This window comes from Phyllobates terribilis, unplaced genomic scaffold (assembly GCF_046119375.1).
Source record: "Phyllobates terribilis strain yellow unplaced genomic scaffold, ASM4611937v1 Scaffold_8__6_contigs__length_399053987, whole genome shotgun sequence".
NCBI classification, from domain to species: domain Eukaryota; kingdom Metazoa; phylum Chordata; class Amphibia; order Anura; family Dendrobatidae; genus Phyllobates; species Phyllobates terribilis.
Window position 1 is genome coordinate 381,977,256 of NW_027362768.1, and position 21,579 is coordinate 381,998,834.

Consider the following 21,579-nt stretch of genomic DNA (forward strand, 5'->3'; position numbering starts at 1 on the left):
GGGGACAGTATTATAGTAGTTATATCCTTGTACATAGGGGGCAGTATTATAGTAGTTATATTCTTGTACATAGGAGCAGTATTATAGTAGTTATATTCTTGTACATAGGGAGCAGTATTATAGTAGTTATATTCTTGTACACTGGGGGCAGTATTATAGTAGTTATATTCTTGTACATAGGAGGCGGTATTATAGTATATTCTTATACATAGGGGCAGTATTATAGCAGTTATATTCTTGTACATAGGGAGCAGTATTATAGTAGTTATATTCTTGTACATAGGGGCAGTATTATAATAGTTATATTCTTGTACATAGGGGCAGTATTATAGTAGTTATATTCTTGTACATAGGGGACAGTATTATAGTAGTTATATTCTTGTACATAGGGGGCAGTATTATAGTAGTTATATTCTCGTACATAGGAGCAGTATTATAGTAGTTATATTCTTGTCCAAAGGGAGCAGTATTATAGTAATTATATTCTTGTACATAGGAGGCGGTATTATAGTATATTCTTATACATAGGGGCAGTATCATGGCAGTTATATTCTTGTACATAGGGGACAGTATTATAGTAGTTATATTCTTGTACATAGGAGCAGTATTATAGTAGTTATATTCTTGTACATAGGGGGCAGTATTATAGCAGTTATATTCTTGTACATAGGAGCAGTATTATAGTAGTTATAATCTTGTACATAGGAGCAGTATTATAGTAGTTATATTCTTGTACATAGGGGCAGTATTATAGTAGTTATATTCTTGTACATAGGAGCTGTATTATAGTAGTTATATTCTTGTACATAGGGGGCAGTATTATAGTAATTATATTCTTGTACATAGAGACAGTATTATAGTAGTTATATTCTTGTACATAGGAGCAGTATTATAGTAGTTATATTCTTGTACATAGGGGCAGTATTATAGTAGTTATATTCTTGTACACAGGGGGCAGTATTATAGTAGTTATATTCTTGTACATAGGGGGCAGTATTATAGCAGTTATAATCTTGTACATAGGAGCAGTATTATAGTAGTTATAATCTTGTACATAGGAGCAGTATTATAGTAGTTATATTCTTGTACATAGGGGCAGTATTATAGTAGTTATATTCTTGTACATAGGAGCTGTATTATAGTAGTTATATTCTTGTACATAGGGGGCAGTATTATAGTAATTATATTCTTGTACATAGAGACAGTATTATAGTAGTTATATTCTTGTACATAGGAGCAGTATTATAGTAGTTATATTCTTGTACATAGGAGCAGTATTATAGTAGTTATATTCTTGTACATAGCGGCAGTATTATAGTAGTTATATTCTTGTACACAGGGGGCAGTATTATAGTAGTTATATTCTTGTACATAGGAGGCGGTATTATAGTATATTCTTATACCTAGGGGCAGTATTATAGTAGTTATATTCTTGTACATAGGGGGCAGTATTATAGTAATTATATTTTTGTACATAGGGACAGTATTATAGTAGTTATATTCTTGCACATAGGAGCAGTATTATAGTAGTTATATTCTTGTACATAGGGGCAGTATTATAGTAGTTATATTCTTGTACATAGGGGGCAGTATTATAGTAGTTATATTCTTGTACATAGGGGCAGTATTATAGAAGTTATATTCTTGTACATAGAAGCAGTATTATAGTAGTTATATTCTTGTACATAGGAGCAGTATTATAGTAGTTATATTCTTGTGCATAGGGGGCAGTATTATAGTAGTTATATTCTTGTGCATAGGAGCAGTATTATAGTAGTTATATTCTTGTACATAGGGGGAAGTATTATAGTAGTTATATTCTTGTACATAGGGGGCAGTATTATAGCAGTTATATTCTTGTACATAGGGGGCAGTATTATAGTAGTTATATTCTTGTACATAGGGGGCAGTATTACAGTAGTTATATTCTTGTACATAGGGGGCAGTATTTTAGTGGTTATATTCTTGTACACAGGAGCAGTATTATAGTAGTTATATTCTTGTACATAGGGGCAGTATTATAGTAGTTATATTCTTGTACATAGGATGAGTATTATAGTAGTTATATTCTTGTACATAGGAGCAGTATTATACTAGTTATATTCTTGTACATATGGGCAGTATTATAGTAGTTATATTCTTGTACATCGGTGCAGTATTATAGTAGTTATATTCTTGTACATAGGGGCAGTATTACAGTAGTTATATTATTATACATAGGAGCAGTATTATAGTAGTTATATTCTTTTACATAGGAGCAGTATTATAGTAGTTATATTCATGTACATAGGAGCAGTATTATAGTAGTTATATTCTTGTACATAACGGTAGTATTATAGTAATTATATTCTTGTACGCAGGGGGCAGTATTATAGTAGTTATATTCTTGTACATAGGAGCAGTATTATAGTAGTTATATTCTTGTACATAACGGTACTATTATGGTAATTATATTCTTGTACGCAGGGGGCAGTATTATAGTAGTTATATTCTTGTACATAGGAGCTGTATTATAGTAGTTATATTCTTGTACATAGGGGGCAGTATTATAGTAGTTATATTCTTGTACATAGGAGCAGTATTATAGTAGTTATATTCTTGTACATAGAGGGCAGTATTATAGTAGTTATATTCCTGTACATAGAGGCAGTATTATAGTAGTTATATTCTTGTACATAGGAGCAGTATTATAGTACGGTAGTTATATTCTTGTACATAGCGGCAGTATTATAGTAGTTATATTCTTGTACATCGGAGGAGTATTAAAGTAGTTATATTCTTGTACATAGGAGAAGTATTATAGTAGTTATATTCTTGTACATAGGAGCAGTATTATAGTAGTTATATTCTTGTACATAGGAGCAGTATTATAGTAGTTATATTCTTGTACATATGGGCAGTATTATAGTAGTTATATTATTATACATAGGAGCAGTATTATAGTAGTTATATTCTTTTACATAGGAGCAGTATTATAGTAGTTATATTCATGTACATAGGGGGCAGTATTATAGTAGTTATATTCTTGTACATAACGGTAGTATTATAGTAATTATATTCTTGTACGCAGGGGGCAGTATTATAGTAGTTATATTCTTGTACATAGGAGCTGTATTATAGTAGTTATATTCTTGTACATAGGGGGCACTATTATAGCAATTATATTATTGTACATAGAGACAGTATTATAGTAGTTATATTCTTGTACATAGGAGCAGTATTATAGTAGTTATATTCTTGTACATAGGGGCAGTATTATAGTAGTTATATTCTTGTACATAGGAGCAGTATTATAGTAGTTATATTCTTGTACATAGGGGGCAGTATTATAGCAGTTATAATCTTGTACATAGGAGCAGTATTATAGTAGTTATAATCTTGTACATAGGAGCAGTATTATAGTAGTTATATTCTTGTACATAGGGGCAGTATTATAGTAGTTATATTCTTGTACATAGGAGCTGTATTGTAGTAGTTATATTCTTGTACATAGGGGGCAGTATTATAGTAATTATATTCTTGTACATAGAGAGAGTATTATAGTAGTTATATTCTTGTACATAGGAGCAGTATTATAGTAGTTATATTCTTGTACATAGGAGCAGTATTATAGTAGTTATATTCTTGTACATAGCGGCAGTATTATAGTAGTTATATTCTTGTACACAGGGGGCAGTATTATAGTAGTTATATTCTTGTACATAGGAGGCGGTATTATAGTATATTCTTATACCTAGGGGCAGTATTATAGTAGTTATATTCTTGTACATAGGGGGCAGTATTATAGTAATTATATTTTTGTACATAGGGACAGTATTATAGTAGTTATATTCTTGCACATAGGAGCAGTATTGTAGTAGTTATATTCTTGTACATAGGGGCAGTATTATAGTAGTTATATTCTTGTACATAGGGGGCAGTATTATAGTAGTTATATTCTTGTACATAGGGGCAGTATTATAGAAGTTAGATTCTTGTACATAGAAGCAGTATTATAGTAGTTATATTCTTGTACATAGGAGCAGTATTATAGTAGTTATATTCTTGTGCATAGGGGGCAGTATTATAGTAGTTTTATTCTTGTACATAGGAGCAGTATTATAGTAGTTATATTCTTGTACATAGGGGGAAGTATTATAGTAGTTATATTCTTGTACATAGGGGGCAGTATTATAGCAGTTATATTCTTGTACATAGGGGGCAGTATTATAGTAGTTATATTCTTGTACATAGGGGGCAGTATTACAGTAGTTATATTCTTGTACATAGGGGGCAGTATTTTAGTGGTTATATTCTTGTACACAGGAGCAGTATTATAGTAGTTATATTCTTGTACATAGGGGCAGTATTATAGTAGTTATATTCTTGTACATAGGATGAGTATTATAGTAGTTATATTCTTGTACATAGGAGCAGTATTATACTAGTTATATTCTTGTACATAGGGGCAGTATTATAGTAGTTATATTCTTGTACATCGGTGCAGTATTATAGTAGTTATATTCTTATACATAGAGGGCAGTATTATAGTAGTTATATTCTAGTACATAGGAGCAGTATTATAGTAGATATATTCTTGTACATAGGAGCAGTATTATAGTAGTTCTATTCTTGTACATAGAAGCAGTATTATAGTAGTTATATTCTTGTACATAGGAGCAGTATTATAGTAGTTATATTCTAGTACATAGGAGCAGTATTATAGTAGATATATTCTTGTACATAGGGGCAGTATTATAGTAGTTATATTCTTGAATATAGGCGGCAGTATTATAGTAGTTATATTCTTGTACATAGGGAGCAGTATTATAGTAGTTATATTCTTGTCCAAAGGGAGCAGTATTATAGTAGTTATATTCTTGTACATAGGGGCAGTATTATAGTAGATATATTCTTATACATAGGGAGCAGTATTATAGTAGTTATATTCTTGTACATAGGTGCAGTATTATAATAGTTATATTCTTCTACATAGGGGGCAGTATTATAGTAGTTATATTCTTGTACATAGGAGCAGTATTATAGTAGTTATATTCTTGTACATAGGAGCAGTATTATAGTAGTTATATTCTTGTACATAGGAGCAGTATTATAGTAGTTATATTCTTGTACATAGGGGCAGTATTACAGTAGTTATATTATTATACATAGGAGCAGTATTATAGTAGTTATATTCTTTTACATAGGAGCAGTATTATAGTAGTTATATTCATGTACATAGGAGCAGTATTATAGTAGTTATATTCTTGTACATAACGGTAGTATTATAGTAATTATATTCTTGTACGCAGGGGGCAGTATTATAGTAGTTATATTCTTGTACATAGGAGCAGTATTATAGTAGTTATATTCTTGTACATAACGGTACTATTATGGTAATTATATTCTTGTACGCAGGGGGCAGTATTATAGTAGTTATATTCTTGTACATAGGAGCTGTATTATAGTAGTTATATTCTTGTACATAGGGGGCAGTATTATAGTAGTTATATTCTTGTACATAGGAGCAGTATTATAGTAGTTATATTCTTGTACATAGAGGGCAGTATTATAGTAGTTATATTCTTGTACATAGAGGCAGTATTATAGTAGTTATATTCTTGTACATAGGAGCAGTATTATAGTACGGTAGTTATATTCTTGTACATAGCGGCAGTATTATAGTAGTTATATTCTTGTACATCGGAGGAGTATTAAAGTAGTTATATTCTTGTACATAGGAGAAGTATTATAGTAGTTATATTCTTGTACATAGGAGCAGTATTATAGTAGTTATATTCTTGTACATAGGAGAAGTATTATAGTAGTTATATTCTTGTACATATGGGCAGTATTATAGTAGTTATATTATTATACATAGGAGCAGTATTATAGTAGTTATATTCTTTTACATAGGAGCAGTATTATAGTAGTTATATTCATGTACATAGGGGGCAGTATTATAGTAGTTATATTCTTGTACATAACGGTAGTATTATAGTAATTATATTCTTGTACGCAGGGGGCAGTATTATAGTAGTTATATTCTTGTACATAGGAGCTGTATTATAGTAGTTATATTCTTGTACATTGGGGGCACTATTATAGCAATTATATTATTGTACATAGAGACAGTATTATAGTAGTTATATTCTTGTACATAGGAGCAGTATTATAGTAGTTATATTCTTGTACATAGGGGCAGTATTATAGTAGTTATATTCTTGTACATAGGAGCAGTATTATAGTAGTTATATTCTTGTACATAGAGGGCAGTATTATAGTAGTTATATTCTTGTACATAGGGGCAGTATTATAGTAGTTATATTCTTGTACATAGGAGCAGTATTATAGTAGTTATATTCTTGTACATAGCGGCAGTATTATAGTAGTTATATTCTTGTACATAGGAGGAGTATTAAAGTAGTTATATTCTTGTACATAGGAGAAGTATTATAGTAGTTATATTCTTGTACATACGAGCAGTATTATAGTAGTTATATTCTTGTACATCGGTGCAGTATTATAGTAGCTATATTCTTATACATAGAGGGCAGTATTATAGTAGTTATATTCTAGTACATAGGAGCAGTATTATAGTAGATATATTCTTGTACATAGGGAGCAGTATTATAGTAGTTATATTCTTATACATAGGGGGCAGTATTATAGTAGTTATATTCTTGTACATAGGAGCAGTATTATAGTAGATATATTCTTGTACATAGGGGCAGTATTATAGTAGTTATATTCTTGTACATAGGAGCAGTATTATAATAGTTATATTCTTGTACATAGAAGCAGTATTATAGTAGTTATATTCTAGTACATAGGAGCAGTATTATAGTAGATATATTCTTGTACATAGGGGCAGTATTATAGTAGTTATATTCTTGTACATAGGGAGCAGTATTATAGTAGTTATATTCTTGTACATAGGAGCAGTATTATAGTAGTTATATTCTTGTACATAGGGGCAGTATTATAGTAGTTATATTCTTGTACATAGGGGACAGTATTATAGTAGTTATATCCTTGTACATAGGGGGCAGTATTATAGTAGTTATATTCTTGTACATAGGAGCAGTATTATAGTAGTTATATTCTTGTACATAGGGAGCAGTATTATAGTAGTTATATTTTTGTACACGGGGGGCAGTATTATAGTAGTTATATTCTTGTACATAGGAGGCGGTATTATAGTATATTCTTATACATAGGGGCAGTATTATAGCAGTTATATACTTGTACATAGGGAGCAGTATTATAGTAGTTATATTCTTGTACATAGGGGCAGTATTATAATAGTTATATTCTTGTAAATAGGGGCAGTATTATAGTAGTTATATTCTTGTACATAGGGGACAGTATTATAGTAGTTATATTCTTGTACATAGGGGGCAGTATTATAGTAGTTATATTCTCGTACATAGGAGCAGTATTATAGTAGTTATATTCTTGTCCAAAGGGAGCAATATTATAGTAATTATATTCTTGTACATAGGAGGCGGTATTATAGTATATTCTTATACATAGGGGCAGTATTATAGCAGTTATATTCTTGTACATAGGGGGCAGTATTATAGTAGTTATATTCTTGTACATAGGAGCAGTATTATAGTAGTTATATTCTTATACATAGGGGGCAGTATTATAGCAGTTATATTCTTGTACATAGGAGCAGTATTATAGTAGTTATAATCTTGTACATAGGAGCAGTATTATAGTAGTTATATTCTTGTAGATAGGGGCAGTATTATAGTAGTTATATTCTTGTACATAGGAGCTGTATTATAGTAGTTATATTCTTGTACATAGGGGGCAGTATTATAGTAATTATATTCTTGTACATAGAGACAGTATTATAGTAGTTATATTCTTGTACATAGGAGCAGTATTATAGTAGTTATATTCTTGTACATAGGGGCAGTATTATAGTAGTTATATTCTTGTACACAGGGGGCAGTATTATAGTAGTTATATTCTTGTACATAGGGGGCAGTATTATAGCAGTTATAATCTTGTACATAGGAGTAGTATTATAGTAGTTATAATCTTGTACATAGGAGCAGTATTATAGTAGTTATATTCTTGTACATAGGGGCAGTATTATAGTAGTTATATTCTTGTACATAGGAGCTGTATTATAGTAGTTATATTCTTGTATATAGGGGGCATTATTATAGTAATTATATTCTTGTACATAGAGACAGTATTATAGTAGTTATATTCTTGTACATAGGAGCAGTATTATAGTAGTTATATTCTTGTACATAGCGGCAGTATTATAGTAGTTATATTCTTGTACACAGGGGGCAGTATTATAGTAGTTATATTCTTGTACATAGGAGGCGGTATTATAGTATATTCTTATACCTAGGGGCAGTATTATAGTAGTTATATTCTTGTACATAGGGGGCAGTATTATAGTAATTATATTTTTCTACATAGGGACAGTATTATAGTAGTTATATTCTTGCACATAGGAGCAGTATTATAGTAGTTATATTCTTGTACATAGGAGCAGTATTATAGTAGTTATATTCTTGTACATAGGGGCAGTATTATAGTAGTTATATTCTTGTACATAGGGGCAGTATTATAGTAGTTATATTCTTGTACATAGGGAGCAGTATTATAGTAGTTATATTCTTGTACATAGGGGCAGTATTATAGTAGTTATATTCTTGCACATAGAAGCAGTATTATAGTAGTTATATTCTTGTACATAGGAGCAGTATTATAGTAGTTATATTCTTGTACATATGGGCAGTATTATAGTAGTTATATTATTATACATAGGAGCAGTATTATAGTAGTTATATTCTTGTACATAGGGGCAGTATTATAGTAGTTATATTCTTGTACATAGGAGCAGTATTATAGTAGTTATATTCTTGTACATAGGAGCAGTATTATAGTAGTTATATTCTTGTACATAGGGGCAGTATTACAGTAGTTATATTATTATACATAGGAGCAGTATTATAGTAGTTATATTCTTTTACATAGGAGCAGTATTATAGTAGTTATATTCATGTACATAGGAGCAGTATTATAGTAGTTATATTCTTGTACATAACGGTAGTATTATAGTAATTATATTCTTGTACGCAGGGGGCAGTATTATAGTAGTTATATTCTTGTACATAGGAGCAGTATTATAGTAGTTATATTCTTGTACATAACGGTACTATTATGGTAATTATATTCTTGTACGCAGGGGGCAGTATTATAGTAGTTATATTCTTGTACATAGGAGCTGTATTATAGTAGTTATATTCTTGTACATAGGGGGCAGTATTATAGTAGTTATATTCTTGTACATAGGAGCAGTATTATAGTAGTTATATTCTTGTACATAGAGGGCAGTATTATAGTAGTTATATTCTTGTACATAGAGGCAGTATTATAGTAGTTATATTCTTGTACATAGGAGCAGTATTATAGTACGGTAGTTATATTCTTGTACATAGCGGCAGTATTATAGTAGTTATATTCTTGTACATCGGAGGAGTATTAAAGTAGTTATATTCTTGTACATAGGAGAAGTATTATAGTAGTTATATTCTTGTACATAGGAGCAGTATTATAGTAGTTATATTCTTGTACATAGGAGCAGTATTATAGTAGTTATATTCTTGTACATATGGGCAGTATTATAGTAGTTATATTATTATACATAGGAGCAGTATTATAGTAGTTATATTCTTTTACATAGGAGCAGTATTATAGTAGTTATATTCATGTACATAGGGGGCAGTATTATAGTAGTTATATTCTTGTACATAACGGTAGTATTATAGTAATTATATTCTTGTACGCAGGGGGCAGTATTATAGTAGTTATATTCTTGTACATAGGAGCTGTATTATAGTAGTTATATTCTTGTACATAGGGGGCACTATTATAGCAATTATATTATTGTACATAGAGACAGTATTATAGTAGTTATATTCTTGTACATAGGAGCAGTATTATAGTAGTTATATTCTTGTACATAGGGGCAGTATTATAGTAGTTATATTCTTGTACATAGGAGCAGTATTATAGTAGTTATATTCTTGTACATAGAGGGCAGTATTATAGTAGTTATATTCTTGTACATAGGGGTAGTATTATAGTAGTTATATTCTTGTACATAGGAGCAGTATTATAGTAGTTATATTCTTGTACATAGCGGCAGTATTATAGTAGTTATATTCTTGTACATAGGAGGAGTATTAAAGTAGTTATATTCTTGTACATAGGAGAAGTATTATAGTAGTTATATTCTTGTACATACGAGCAGTATTATAGTAGTTATATTCTTGTACATCGGTGCAGTATTATAGTAGCTATATTCTTATACATAGAGGGCAGTATTATAGTAGTTATATTCTAGTACATAGGAGCAGTATTATAGTAGATATATTCTTGTACATAGGGAGCAGTATTATAGTAGTTATATTCTTATACATAGGGGGCAGTATTATAGTAGTTATATTCTTGTACATAGGAGGCGGTATTATAGTATATTCTTATACATAGGGGCAGTATTATAGCAGTTATATTCTTGTACATAGGGGGCAGTATTATAGTAGTTATATTCTTGTACATAGGAGCAGTATTATAGTAGTTATATTCTTATACATAGGGGGCAGTATTATAGCAGTTATATTCTTGTACATAGGAGCAGTATTATAGTAGTTATAATCTTGTACATAGGAGCAGTATTATAGTAGTTATATTCTTGTAGATAGGGGCAGTATTATAGTAGTTATATTCTTGTACATAGGAGCTGTATTATAGTAGTTATATTCTTGTACATAGGGGGCAGTATTATAGTAATTATATTCTTGTACATAGAGACAGTATTATAGTAGTTATATTCTTGTACATAGGAGCAGTATTATAGTAGTTATATTCTTGTACATAGGGGCACTATTATAGTAGTTATATTCTTGTACACAGGGGGCAGTATTATAGTAGTTATATTCTTGTACATAGGGGGCAGTATTATAGCAGTTATAATCTTGTACATAGGAGTAGTATTATAGTAGTTATAATCTTGTACATAGGAGCAGTATTATAGTAGTTATATTCTTGTACATAGGGGCAGTATTATAGTAGTTATATTCTTGTACATAGGAGCTGTATTATAGTAGTTATATTCTTGTATATAGGGGGCATTATTATAGTAATTATATTCTTGTACATAGAGACAGTATTATAGTAGTTATATTCTTGTACATAGGAGCAGTATTATAGTAGTTATATTCTTGTACATAGCGGCAGTATTATAGTAGTTATATTCTTGTACACAGGGGGCAGTATTATAGTAGTTATATTCTTGTACATAGGAGGCGGTATTATAGTATATTCTTATACCTAGGGGCAGTATTATAGTAGTTATATTCTTGTACATAGGGGGCAGTATTATAGTAATTATATTTTTCTACATAGGGACAGTATTATAGTAGTTATATTCTTGCACATAGGAGCAGTATTATAGTAGTTATATTCTTGTACATAGGAGCAGTATTATAGTAGTTATATTCTTGTACATAGGGGCAGTATTATAGTAGTTATATTCTTGTACATAGGGGCAGTATTATAGTAGTTATATTCTTGTACATAGGGAGCAGTATTATAGTAGTTATATTCTTGTACATAGGGGCAGTATTATAGTAGTTATATTCTTGCACATAGAAGCAGTATTATAGTAGTTATATTCTTGTACATAGGAGCAGTATTATAGTAGTTATATTCTTGTGCATAGGGGGCAGTATTATAGTAGTTTTATTCTTGTACATAGGAGCAGTATTATAGTAGTTATATTTTTGTACATAGGGGGATGTATTATAGTAGTTATATTCTTGTACATAGGGGGCAGTATTATAGCAGTTATATTCTTGTACATAGGGGGCAGTATTATAGTAGTTATATTCTTGTACATAGGGGGCAGTATTATAGTAGTTATATTCTTGTACATAGGAGGCAGTATTTTAGTGGTTATATTCTTGTACATAGGGGGCAGTATTATAGTAGTTATATTCTTGTACATAGGAGAAGTATTATAGTAGTTATATTCTTGTCTATAGGAGCTGTATTATAGTAGTTATATTCTTGTACATAGGGGGCAGTATTATAGTAGTTATATTCTTGTACATAGGGGGCAGTATTATAGTAGTTATATTCTTGTACATAGGGGGCAGTATTATAGTAGTTATATTCTTGTACATAGGGGGCAGTATTATAGTAGTTATATTCTTGTACATAGCGGCAGTATTATAGTAGTTATATTCTTGTACACAGGGGGCAGTATTATAGTAGTTATATTCTTGTACATAGGAGGCGGTATTATAGTATATTCTTATACCTAGGGGCAGTATTATAGTAGTTATATTCTTGTACATAGGGGGCAGTATTATAGTAATTATATTTTTGTACATAGGGACAGTATTATAGTAGTTATATTCTTGCACATAGGAGCAGTATTATAGTAGTTATATTCTTGTACATAGGAGCAGTATTATAGTAGTTATATTCTTGTACATAGGGGCAGTATTATAGTAGTTATATTCTTGTACATAGGGGCAGTATTATAGTAGTTATTTTCTTGTACATAGGGAGCAGTATTATAGTAGTTATATTCTTGTACATAGGGGCAGTATTATAGTAGTTATATTCTTGCACATAGAAGCAGTATTATAGTAGTTATATTCTTGTACATAGGAGCAGTATTATAGTAGTTATATTCTTGTGCATAGGGGGCAGTATTATAGTAGTTTTATTCTTGTACATAGGAGCAGTATTATAGTAGTTATATTCTTGTACATAGGGGGAAGTATTATAGTAGTTATATTCTTGTACATAGGGGGCAGTATTATAGCAGTTATATTCTTGTACATAGGGGGCAGTATTATAGTAGTTATATTCTTGTACATAGGGGGCAGTATTATAGTAGTTATATTCTTGTACATAGGAGGCAGTATTTTAGTGGTTATATTCTTATACATAGGAGTAGTATTATAGTAGTTATATTCTTGTACATAGGGGGCAGTATTATAGTGGTTATATTCTTGTACATAGGGGGCAGTATTATAGTAGTTATATTCTTGTACATAGGAGAAGTATTATAGTAGTTATATTCTTGTCTATAGGAGCAGTATTATAGTAGTTATATTCTTGTACATAGGAGCAGTATTATAGTAGTTATATTCTTGTACATAGGGGCAGTATTATAGTAGTTATATGAATAGTAGATGTATTCCTGTTCTTCTCTATAACATAAAATAACTTTGTTTCTTCCTGATTTATGCTGCAGATTACAGTATCGCAGATTAGCTTCAAAGACTTTGATCATCATTCAGCTAATAGACAATTAGTTTGTGTGAGAGCTGTTGGAAAGCTTCCATGTTGGAGCACTATTTTATACAGTCCATGGACAGAAATGACAGTTACCGGGGAAGGTAAGATGATGTGTTACTTTTACCCTAAACATCACATGTATCACCTGGAAGAGGATGTGTCATAAATCTTATTCTTGCTGCAGCCCTGAGTTTGTTGTTTTGTTTCTTTTTGCTGTACAGTTCTAGAGAAATGTTAGTCTTTACCAATGGGGGCGGCTCATGGGATTCTCTGGGTGGTGGTGGGGGGGGATATTGTGAAAAAAACAAAGTTTGAATATTCAGGGAACAAGCAGGAATTAAATAAGAGCAAAACCCGGCCAAGTTTCTTTAGGTGATTTCCTTAAAAATAAAATTTAAAAATATTCATGGCAGCCAAGTGATCTCTTTAAATGCATGTAAATGGATTTTACTAAGTGAACGATCCCTGTGCGATCGTGTGATACAGCCCTGACTGTGGAGTAACATAAACCTCTCCTCTTCTGTGTAGTTATGGACAGAAGTGATACAATTGGGATCATCGTGTCTGTCTGCGTAAGTGCAGCATTCATCATTACATTTCTCCTATGCATTAGGTAAGTGTTTATATATAGTTATATACGGTAGATACCCAGGTTATACCGGCTGTACATATATAATTATATACAGGAGATGTCCAGGTTATACCAGCTGTACATATATAATTATATACAGGAGAGGCCCAGGTTATACCGGCTGTACATATATAATTATATACAGGAGATGCCCAGGTTATACCGGCTGTACATATATAATTATATACAGGAGATGTCCAGGTTATACCAGCTGTACATATATAATTATATACAGGAGAGGCCCAGGTTATACCAGCTGTACATATATAATTATATACAGGAGATGCCCAGGTTATACCAGCTGTACATATATAATTATATACAGGAGAGGCCCAGGTTATACCAGCTGTACATATATAATTATATACAGGAGATACCTAGGTTATGCCGACTGTACATATATAATTATATACAGGAGATGCCCAGGTTATACCAGCTGTGCATATATAATTATATACAGGAGATGCTCAGGTTATACCGGCTGTACATATATAATTATATACAGAGAATACCCAGGTTATACCAGCTGTGCATATATAATTATATACAGGAGATGCCCAGGTTATACCAGCTGTACATATATAATTATATACAGGAGATGCCCAGGTTATACCAGCTGTACATATATAATTATATACAGGAGATGCCCAGGTTATACCAGCTGTACATATATAATTATATACAGGAGATGCCCAGGTTATACCAGCTGTATTATATACAGGAGATGCCCAGGTTATACCAGCTGTGCATATATAATTATATACAGGAGATGCCCAGGTTATACCAGCTGTACATATATAATTATATGCAGGAGATGCCCAGGTTATACCAGCTGTGCATATATAATTATATACAGGAGATACCCAGGTTATACCAGCTGTACATATATAATTATATACAGGAGATGTCCAGGTTATACCAGCTGTACATATATAATTATATAGAGGAGATACCCAGGTTATACCAGCTGTACATATATAATTATATACAGGAGATGCCCAGGTTATACCAGCTGTACATATATAATTATATACAGGAGATGTCCAGGTTATACCGGCTGTACATATATAATTATATACAGGAGATGCCCAGGTTATACCAGCTGTACATATATAATTATATACAGGAGATGCCAAGGTTATACCAGCTATATACAGGAGATGTCTAGGTTACACCAGCTATATACAGGAGATGTCTAGGTTACACCAGCTGTACATATATAACTATATACAGGAGATGCCCAGGTTATACCAGCTGTACATATATAACTATATACAGGAGATGCCCAGGTTATACCAGCTGTACATATATAACTATATACAGGAGATGCCCAGGTTATACCAGCTGTACATATATAACTATATACAGGAGATGCCCAGGTTATACCAGCTGTACATATATAATTATATACAGAAGATGCCCAGGCTATACCAGCTGTACATACATAATTATATACAGGCGATGCCCAGGTTATATCAGCTGTACATGTATAATTCTATACAGGAGATGTCCAGGTTATACCAGCTGTACATATATAATTATATACAGGAGATGCCCAGGTTATACCAGCTGTACATACATAATTATATACAGGAGATGCCCAGGTTATATCAGCTGCACATGTATAATTATATACAGGAAATGTCCAGGTTATACCGGCTGTACATATATAATTATATACAGGAGATGCCCAGGTTATACCAGCTGTACATACATAATTATATACAGGAGATGCCCAGGTTATACCAGCTGTACATATATAATTATATACAGGAGATGTCCAGGTTATACCAGCTGTACATATATAATTATATACAGGAGATGCCCAGGTTATACCAGCTGTACATATATAATTATATACAGGAGATGCCCAGGTTATACCAGCTGTACATATATAATTATATACAGGAGATGCCCAGGTTATACCAGCTGTACATATATAATTATATACAGGAGATGCCCAGGTTATACCGGCTGTACATATATAATTATATAGAGGATATGCCCAGATTATACCGGCTGTACACATATAATTATATACAGTAGATGCCCAAGTTATACCGGCTGTACATATATAATTATATACAGGAGATGCCCAGGTTATACCAGCTGTTCATATATAATTATATACAGGAAATGCCCAGGTTATACCAGCTGTACATATATAATTATATAGAGGAGATGCCCAGGTTATACCGGCTGTACACATATAATTATATCCAGTAGATGCCCAAGTTATACCGGCTGTACACATATAATTATATACAGGAGATGCCCAGGTTATACCAGCTGTACATATATAATTATATACAGGAGATGTCCAGGTTATACCAGCTGTACATATATAATTATATACAGGAGATGCCCAGGTTATACCAGCTGTACATATATAATTATATACAGGAGATGCCCAGGTTATACCAGCTGTACATATATAATTATATACAGGAGATGCCCAGGTTATACCAGCTGTACATATATAATTATATACAGGAGATGCCCAGGTTATACCGGCTGTACATATATAATTATATAGAGGAGATGCCCAGATTATACCGGCTGTACACATATAATTATATACAGTAGATGCCCAAGTTATACCAGCTGTACATATATAATTATATACAGGAGATGCCCAGGTTATACCAGCTGTTCATATATAATTATATACAGTAGATGCCCAGGTTATACCAGCTGTACATATATAATTATATACAGGAGATGCCCAGGTTATACCAGCTGTACATATATAATTATATACAGGAGATACCCAGGTTATACCAGCTGTACATATATAATTATATACAGGAGATGCCCAGGTTATACCAGCTGTACATATATAATTATATACAGGAGATACCCAGGTTATACCAGGTGTACATATATAATTATATACAGAAGATGTCCAGGTTATGCCAGCTGTACATATATAATTATATACAGGAGATGCCCAGGTTATACCAGCTGTACATATATCATTATATACAGGAGATGCCCGGGTTATACCAGCTGTACATATATAATTATATACAGGAGATACCCAGGTTATACCAGGTGTACATATATAATTATATACAGGAGATGCCCAGGTTATACCAGCTGTACATATATAATTATATACAGTAGATGCCCAGGTTATACCAGCTGTACATATATCATTATATACAGGAGATGCCCAGGTTATACCAGCTGTACATATATAATTATATACAGGAGATGCCCGGGTTATACCAGCTGTACATATATAATTATATACAGGAGTTGCCCGGGTTATACCAGCTGTACATATATAATTATATACAGGAGATGCCCGGGTTATACCAGCTGTACATATATAATTATATACAGGAGATGCCCAGGTTATACCAGCTGTACATATATAATTATATACAGGAGATGCCCAGGTTATACCAGCTGTACATATATAATTATATACAGGAGATGCCCGGGTTATACCAGCTGTACATATATAATTATATACAGGAGATGCCCGGGTTATACCAGCTGTACATATATAATTATATACAGGAGATGCCCAGGTTATGCCAGCTGTACATATATAATTATATACAGGAGATGCCCAGGTTATACCAGCTGTACATATATAATTATATACAGGAGATGCCCAGGTTATACCAGCTGTACATATATAATTATATACAGGAGATACCCAGGTTATACCAGCTGTACATATATAATTATATACAGGAGATGCCCAGGTTATACCAGCTGTACATATATAATTATATACAGGAGATACCCAGGTTATACCAGCTGTACATATATAATTATATACAGGAGATGCCCAGGTTATACCAGCTGTACATATATAATTATATACAGGAGATACCCAGGTTATACCAGGTGTACATATATAATTATATACAGAAGATGTCCAGGTTATGCCAGCTGTACATATATAATTATATACAGGAGATGCCCAGGTTATACCAGCTGTAGATATATAATTATATACAGGAGATACCCAGGTTATACCAGGTGTACATATATAATTATATACAGAAGATGTCCAGGTTATGCCAGCTGTACATATATAATTATATACAGGAGATGCCCAGGTTATACCAGCTGTACATATATCATTATATACAGGAGATGCCCAGGTTATACCAGCTGTACATATATAATTATATACAGGAGATGCCCGGGTTATACCAGCTGTACATATATAATTATATACAGGAGATGCCCGGGTTATACCAGCTGTACATGTATAATTATATACAGGAGATGCCCAGGTTATGCCAGCTGTACATATATAATTATATACAGGAGATGCCCAGGTTATACCAGCTGTACATATATCATTATATACAGGAGATGCCCAGGTTATACCAGCTGTACATATATAATTATATACAGGAGATGCCCAGGTTATACCAGCTGTACATATATAATTATATACAGGAGATGCCCGGGTTATACCAGCTGTACATATATAATTATATACAGGAGATGCCCGGGTTATACCAGCTGTACATATATAATTATATACAGGAGATGCCCAGGTTATACCAGCTGTACATATATAATTATATACAGGAGATGCCCAGGTTATACCAGCTGTACATATATAATTATATACAGGAGATGCCCGGGTTATACCAGCTGTACATATATAATTATATACAGGAGATGCCCGGGTTATACCAGCTGTACATATATAATTATATACAGGAGATGCCCAGGTTATGCCAGCTGTACATATATAATTATATACAGGAGATGCCCAGGTTATACCAGCTGTACATATTTCATTATATACAGGAGATGCCCAGGTTATACCAGCTGTACATATATAATTATATACAGGAGATGCCCAGGTTATACCAGCTGTACATATATAATTATATACAGGAGATGCCCGGGTTATACCAGCTGTACATATATAATTATATACAGGAGATGCCCGGGTTATACCAGCTGTACATATATAATTATATACAGGAGATGCCCAGGTTATACCAGCTGTACATATATAATTATATACAGGAGATGCCCAGGTTATGCCAGCTGTACATATATAATTATATACAGGAGATGCCCAGGTTATACCAGCTGTACATATATAATTATATACAGGAGATGCCCGGGTTATACCAGCTGTACATATATAATTATATACAGGAGATGCCCAGGTTATACCGGCTGTACATATATAATTATATACAGGAGATGCCCAGGTTATACCGGCTGTACATATATAATTATATACAGTAGATGCCCAGGTTATACCAGCTGTACATATATAATTATATACAGGAAATGCCCAGGTTATACCAGCTGTACATATATAATTATATACAGGAGATGGCCAGGTTATACCGGCTGTACATATATAATTATATACAGGAGATGCCCAGGTTATACCAGCTGTACATATATAATTATATACAGGAGATGCCCGGGTTATACCAGCTGTACATATATAATTATATACAGGAGATGCCCAGGTTATACCGGCTGTACATATATAATTATATACAGTAGATGCCCAGGTTATACCAGCTGTACATATATAATTATATACAGGAAATGCCCAGGTTATACCAGCTGTACATATATAATTATATACAGGAGATGTCCAGATTATACCAGGTGTACATATATAATTATATACAGAAGATGTCCAGGTTATGCCAGCTGTACATATATAATTATATACAGGAGATGCCCGGGTTATACCAGCTGTACATATATAATTATATACAGGAGATGCCCAGGTTATACCGGCTGTACATATATAATTATATACAGTAGATGCCCGGGTTATACCAGCTGTACATATATAATTATATACAGGAGATGCCCAGGTTATACCAGCTGTACATATATAATTATATACAGGAGATGCCCGGGTTATACCAGCTGTACATATATAATTATATACAGGAGATGCCCAGGTTATACCAGCAGTACATATATAATTATATACAGGAGATGCCCAGGGTATACCAGCTGTACATATATAATTATATACAGGAGATGCCCAGGTTATACCAGCAGTACATATATAATTATATACAGGAGATGCCCAGGGTATACCAGCTGTACATATATAATTATATACAGGAGATGCCCAGGTTATACCAGCTGTACATATATAATTATATACAGGAGATGCCCAGGTTATACCAGCTACAATTATGTTGTTATTATATATCAGAATTGATAGTTCTTATTTCTTTATATTTTTAGTTGTTGGAGACATTTATTTCCAGAGATTCCAAAACCCAAGAATGATCTTAAAGATTCTTTCCAGAATATCCAGAGCCAGGTAGGCGCCTGCAGTCAGGACGTGCGATGTGGACGCACACGAGATGTGTCTGATGTGTTTGGTAGATCATGGACCAGTGTTGGCCCCAAACATAAAGCGGGGCCCCTGTGCAAAGACAGTATACGGGCCCCACTTTATGTCTTTGATAAAAGAGCTGGATGTGGCCCCCTGACCTCTCGGGCCCCTGGGCGGCGGCACAGGTTGCACCAATGGTTTGTCCGCCCCTCGGCACTGGGGTTGAATTACAGGCCCCCCCAAGACATTTCCAGCCCAATTTGCTAGTGGCTTTAAGTCCTGATTCCTCCCGCTGGCACATGCCTACTAGACAGAGATCAGTATCATTGTTGTGCTACAAACTACACTTGCAGGAAAATCATCCTGAAAGATTCCCTTTAAGTGTAGGTTTCTTAAACCGCCCCTTTAATAGAGCAGACAAGATGCTGATTGACCTTTGCTTTCTGTTTGGTCTCTCAGGCCCTGATGCGCTGCAACTCCTGGGACAATGAAGAAGAAGTGATCAGTTACATCGAGGAGCTGGGGCCGTCGGACAAGTACATGGAGTCTGCAGGGTACGGCCACATTGCAGACTATTCCTCCAGCAGCGTCTCTCTGTGATCCCGGATCCTGCCGCGCTCAGCCGGACCAAAAATACTGAATTCACTGGAAAAGAAATCCAGATATTCCAAAAAATGAAGCGTTCCGATAGCGGCACATGGATGCAGTGGAGGAGACGCAGCCATTATCGGATTATTGTTCAGTAGCGCCCCTGGCCGTAACGTGGCCATGACGGGAGGACGCTCCTGTGTCAGAGCAATCGCACGCCGGGAGCCTGTGTCTTACAGAGCAGGAAAGAAGAGCGACCGCATCCTGCAAACAGCTACAAAGAGTCAAATCCAGGATGGTTTACCTTCTGAGCTTCTGTTCTGTGTCTGCTGTAGTTTCATTGTGCTCAATTGTAATTAAATGTGCACTTTCTCCATTTATATTTGTATAAAGAATCTGTTTATTTGGATATATTAATCTCTGATCACCTCATTATCTCTATCACAGCTACACTCACTAATCTGTAGATCACTGCGTACATACATTACATTATTATCCTGTATTATACCCCAGAGCTGCACTCACTATTCTGCTGGTGCAGTCACTGTGTACATACATTACATTACTGATCCTGAGTTACATCCTGTATTATACTCCTGAGCTGCACTCATTATTCTGCTGGTGCAGTCACTGGGTACATACATTATATTACTGATCCTGAGTTACATCCTGTATTATACTCCAGAGCTGCACTCACTATTCTGCTGGTGCAGTC

The 21,579-nt window shown here is 33.3% G+C and overlaps 1 protein-coding gene across 8 annotated transcripts in view; it reads left to right on the forward strand.

Moving 5' to 3' along the window:
- The window catches only part of IL5RA (interleukin 5 receptor subunit alpha), a 230,539-nt gene extending 209,295 nt beyond the window's left edge, over positions 1–21,244 (forward strand). For all 8 annotated transcript variants that reach the window (XM_073645053.1, XM_073645052.1, XM_073645055.1 and 5 more), the window contains 4 exons: positions 13,289–13,433; positions 13,861–13,945; positions 20,183–20,261; positions 20,736–21,244. In XM_073645053.1, the coding sequence (XP_073501154.1) occupies positions 13,289–13,433; positions 13,861–13,945; positions 20,183–20,261; positions 20,736–20,876 (450 nt within the window). In that variant the 3' untranslated portion in view covers positions 20,877–21,244. The remainder of the gene's footprint in view (positions 1–13,288; positions 13,434–13,860; positions 13,946–20,182; positions 20,262–20,735) is intronic.
- Positions 21,245–21,579: the final 335 nt, after the last annotated feature.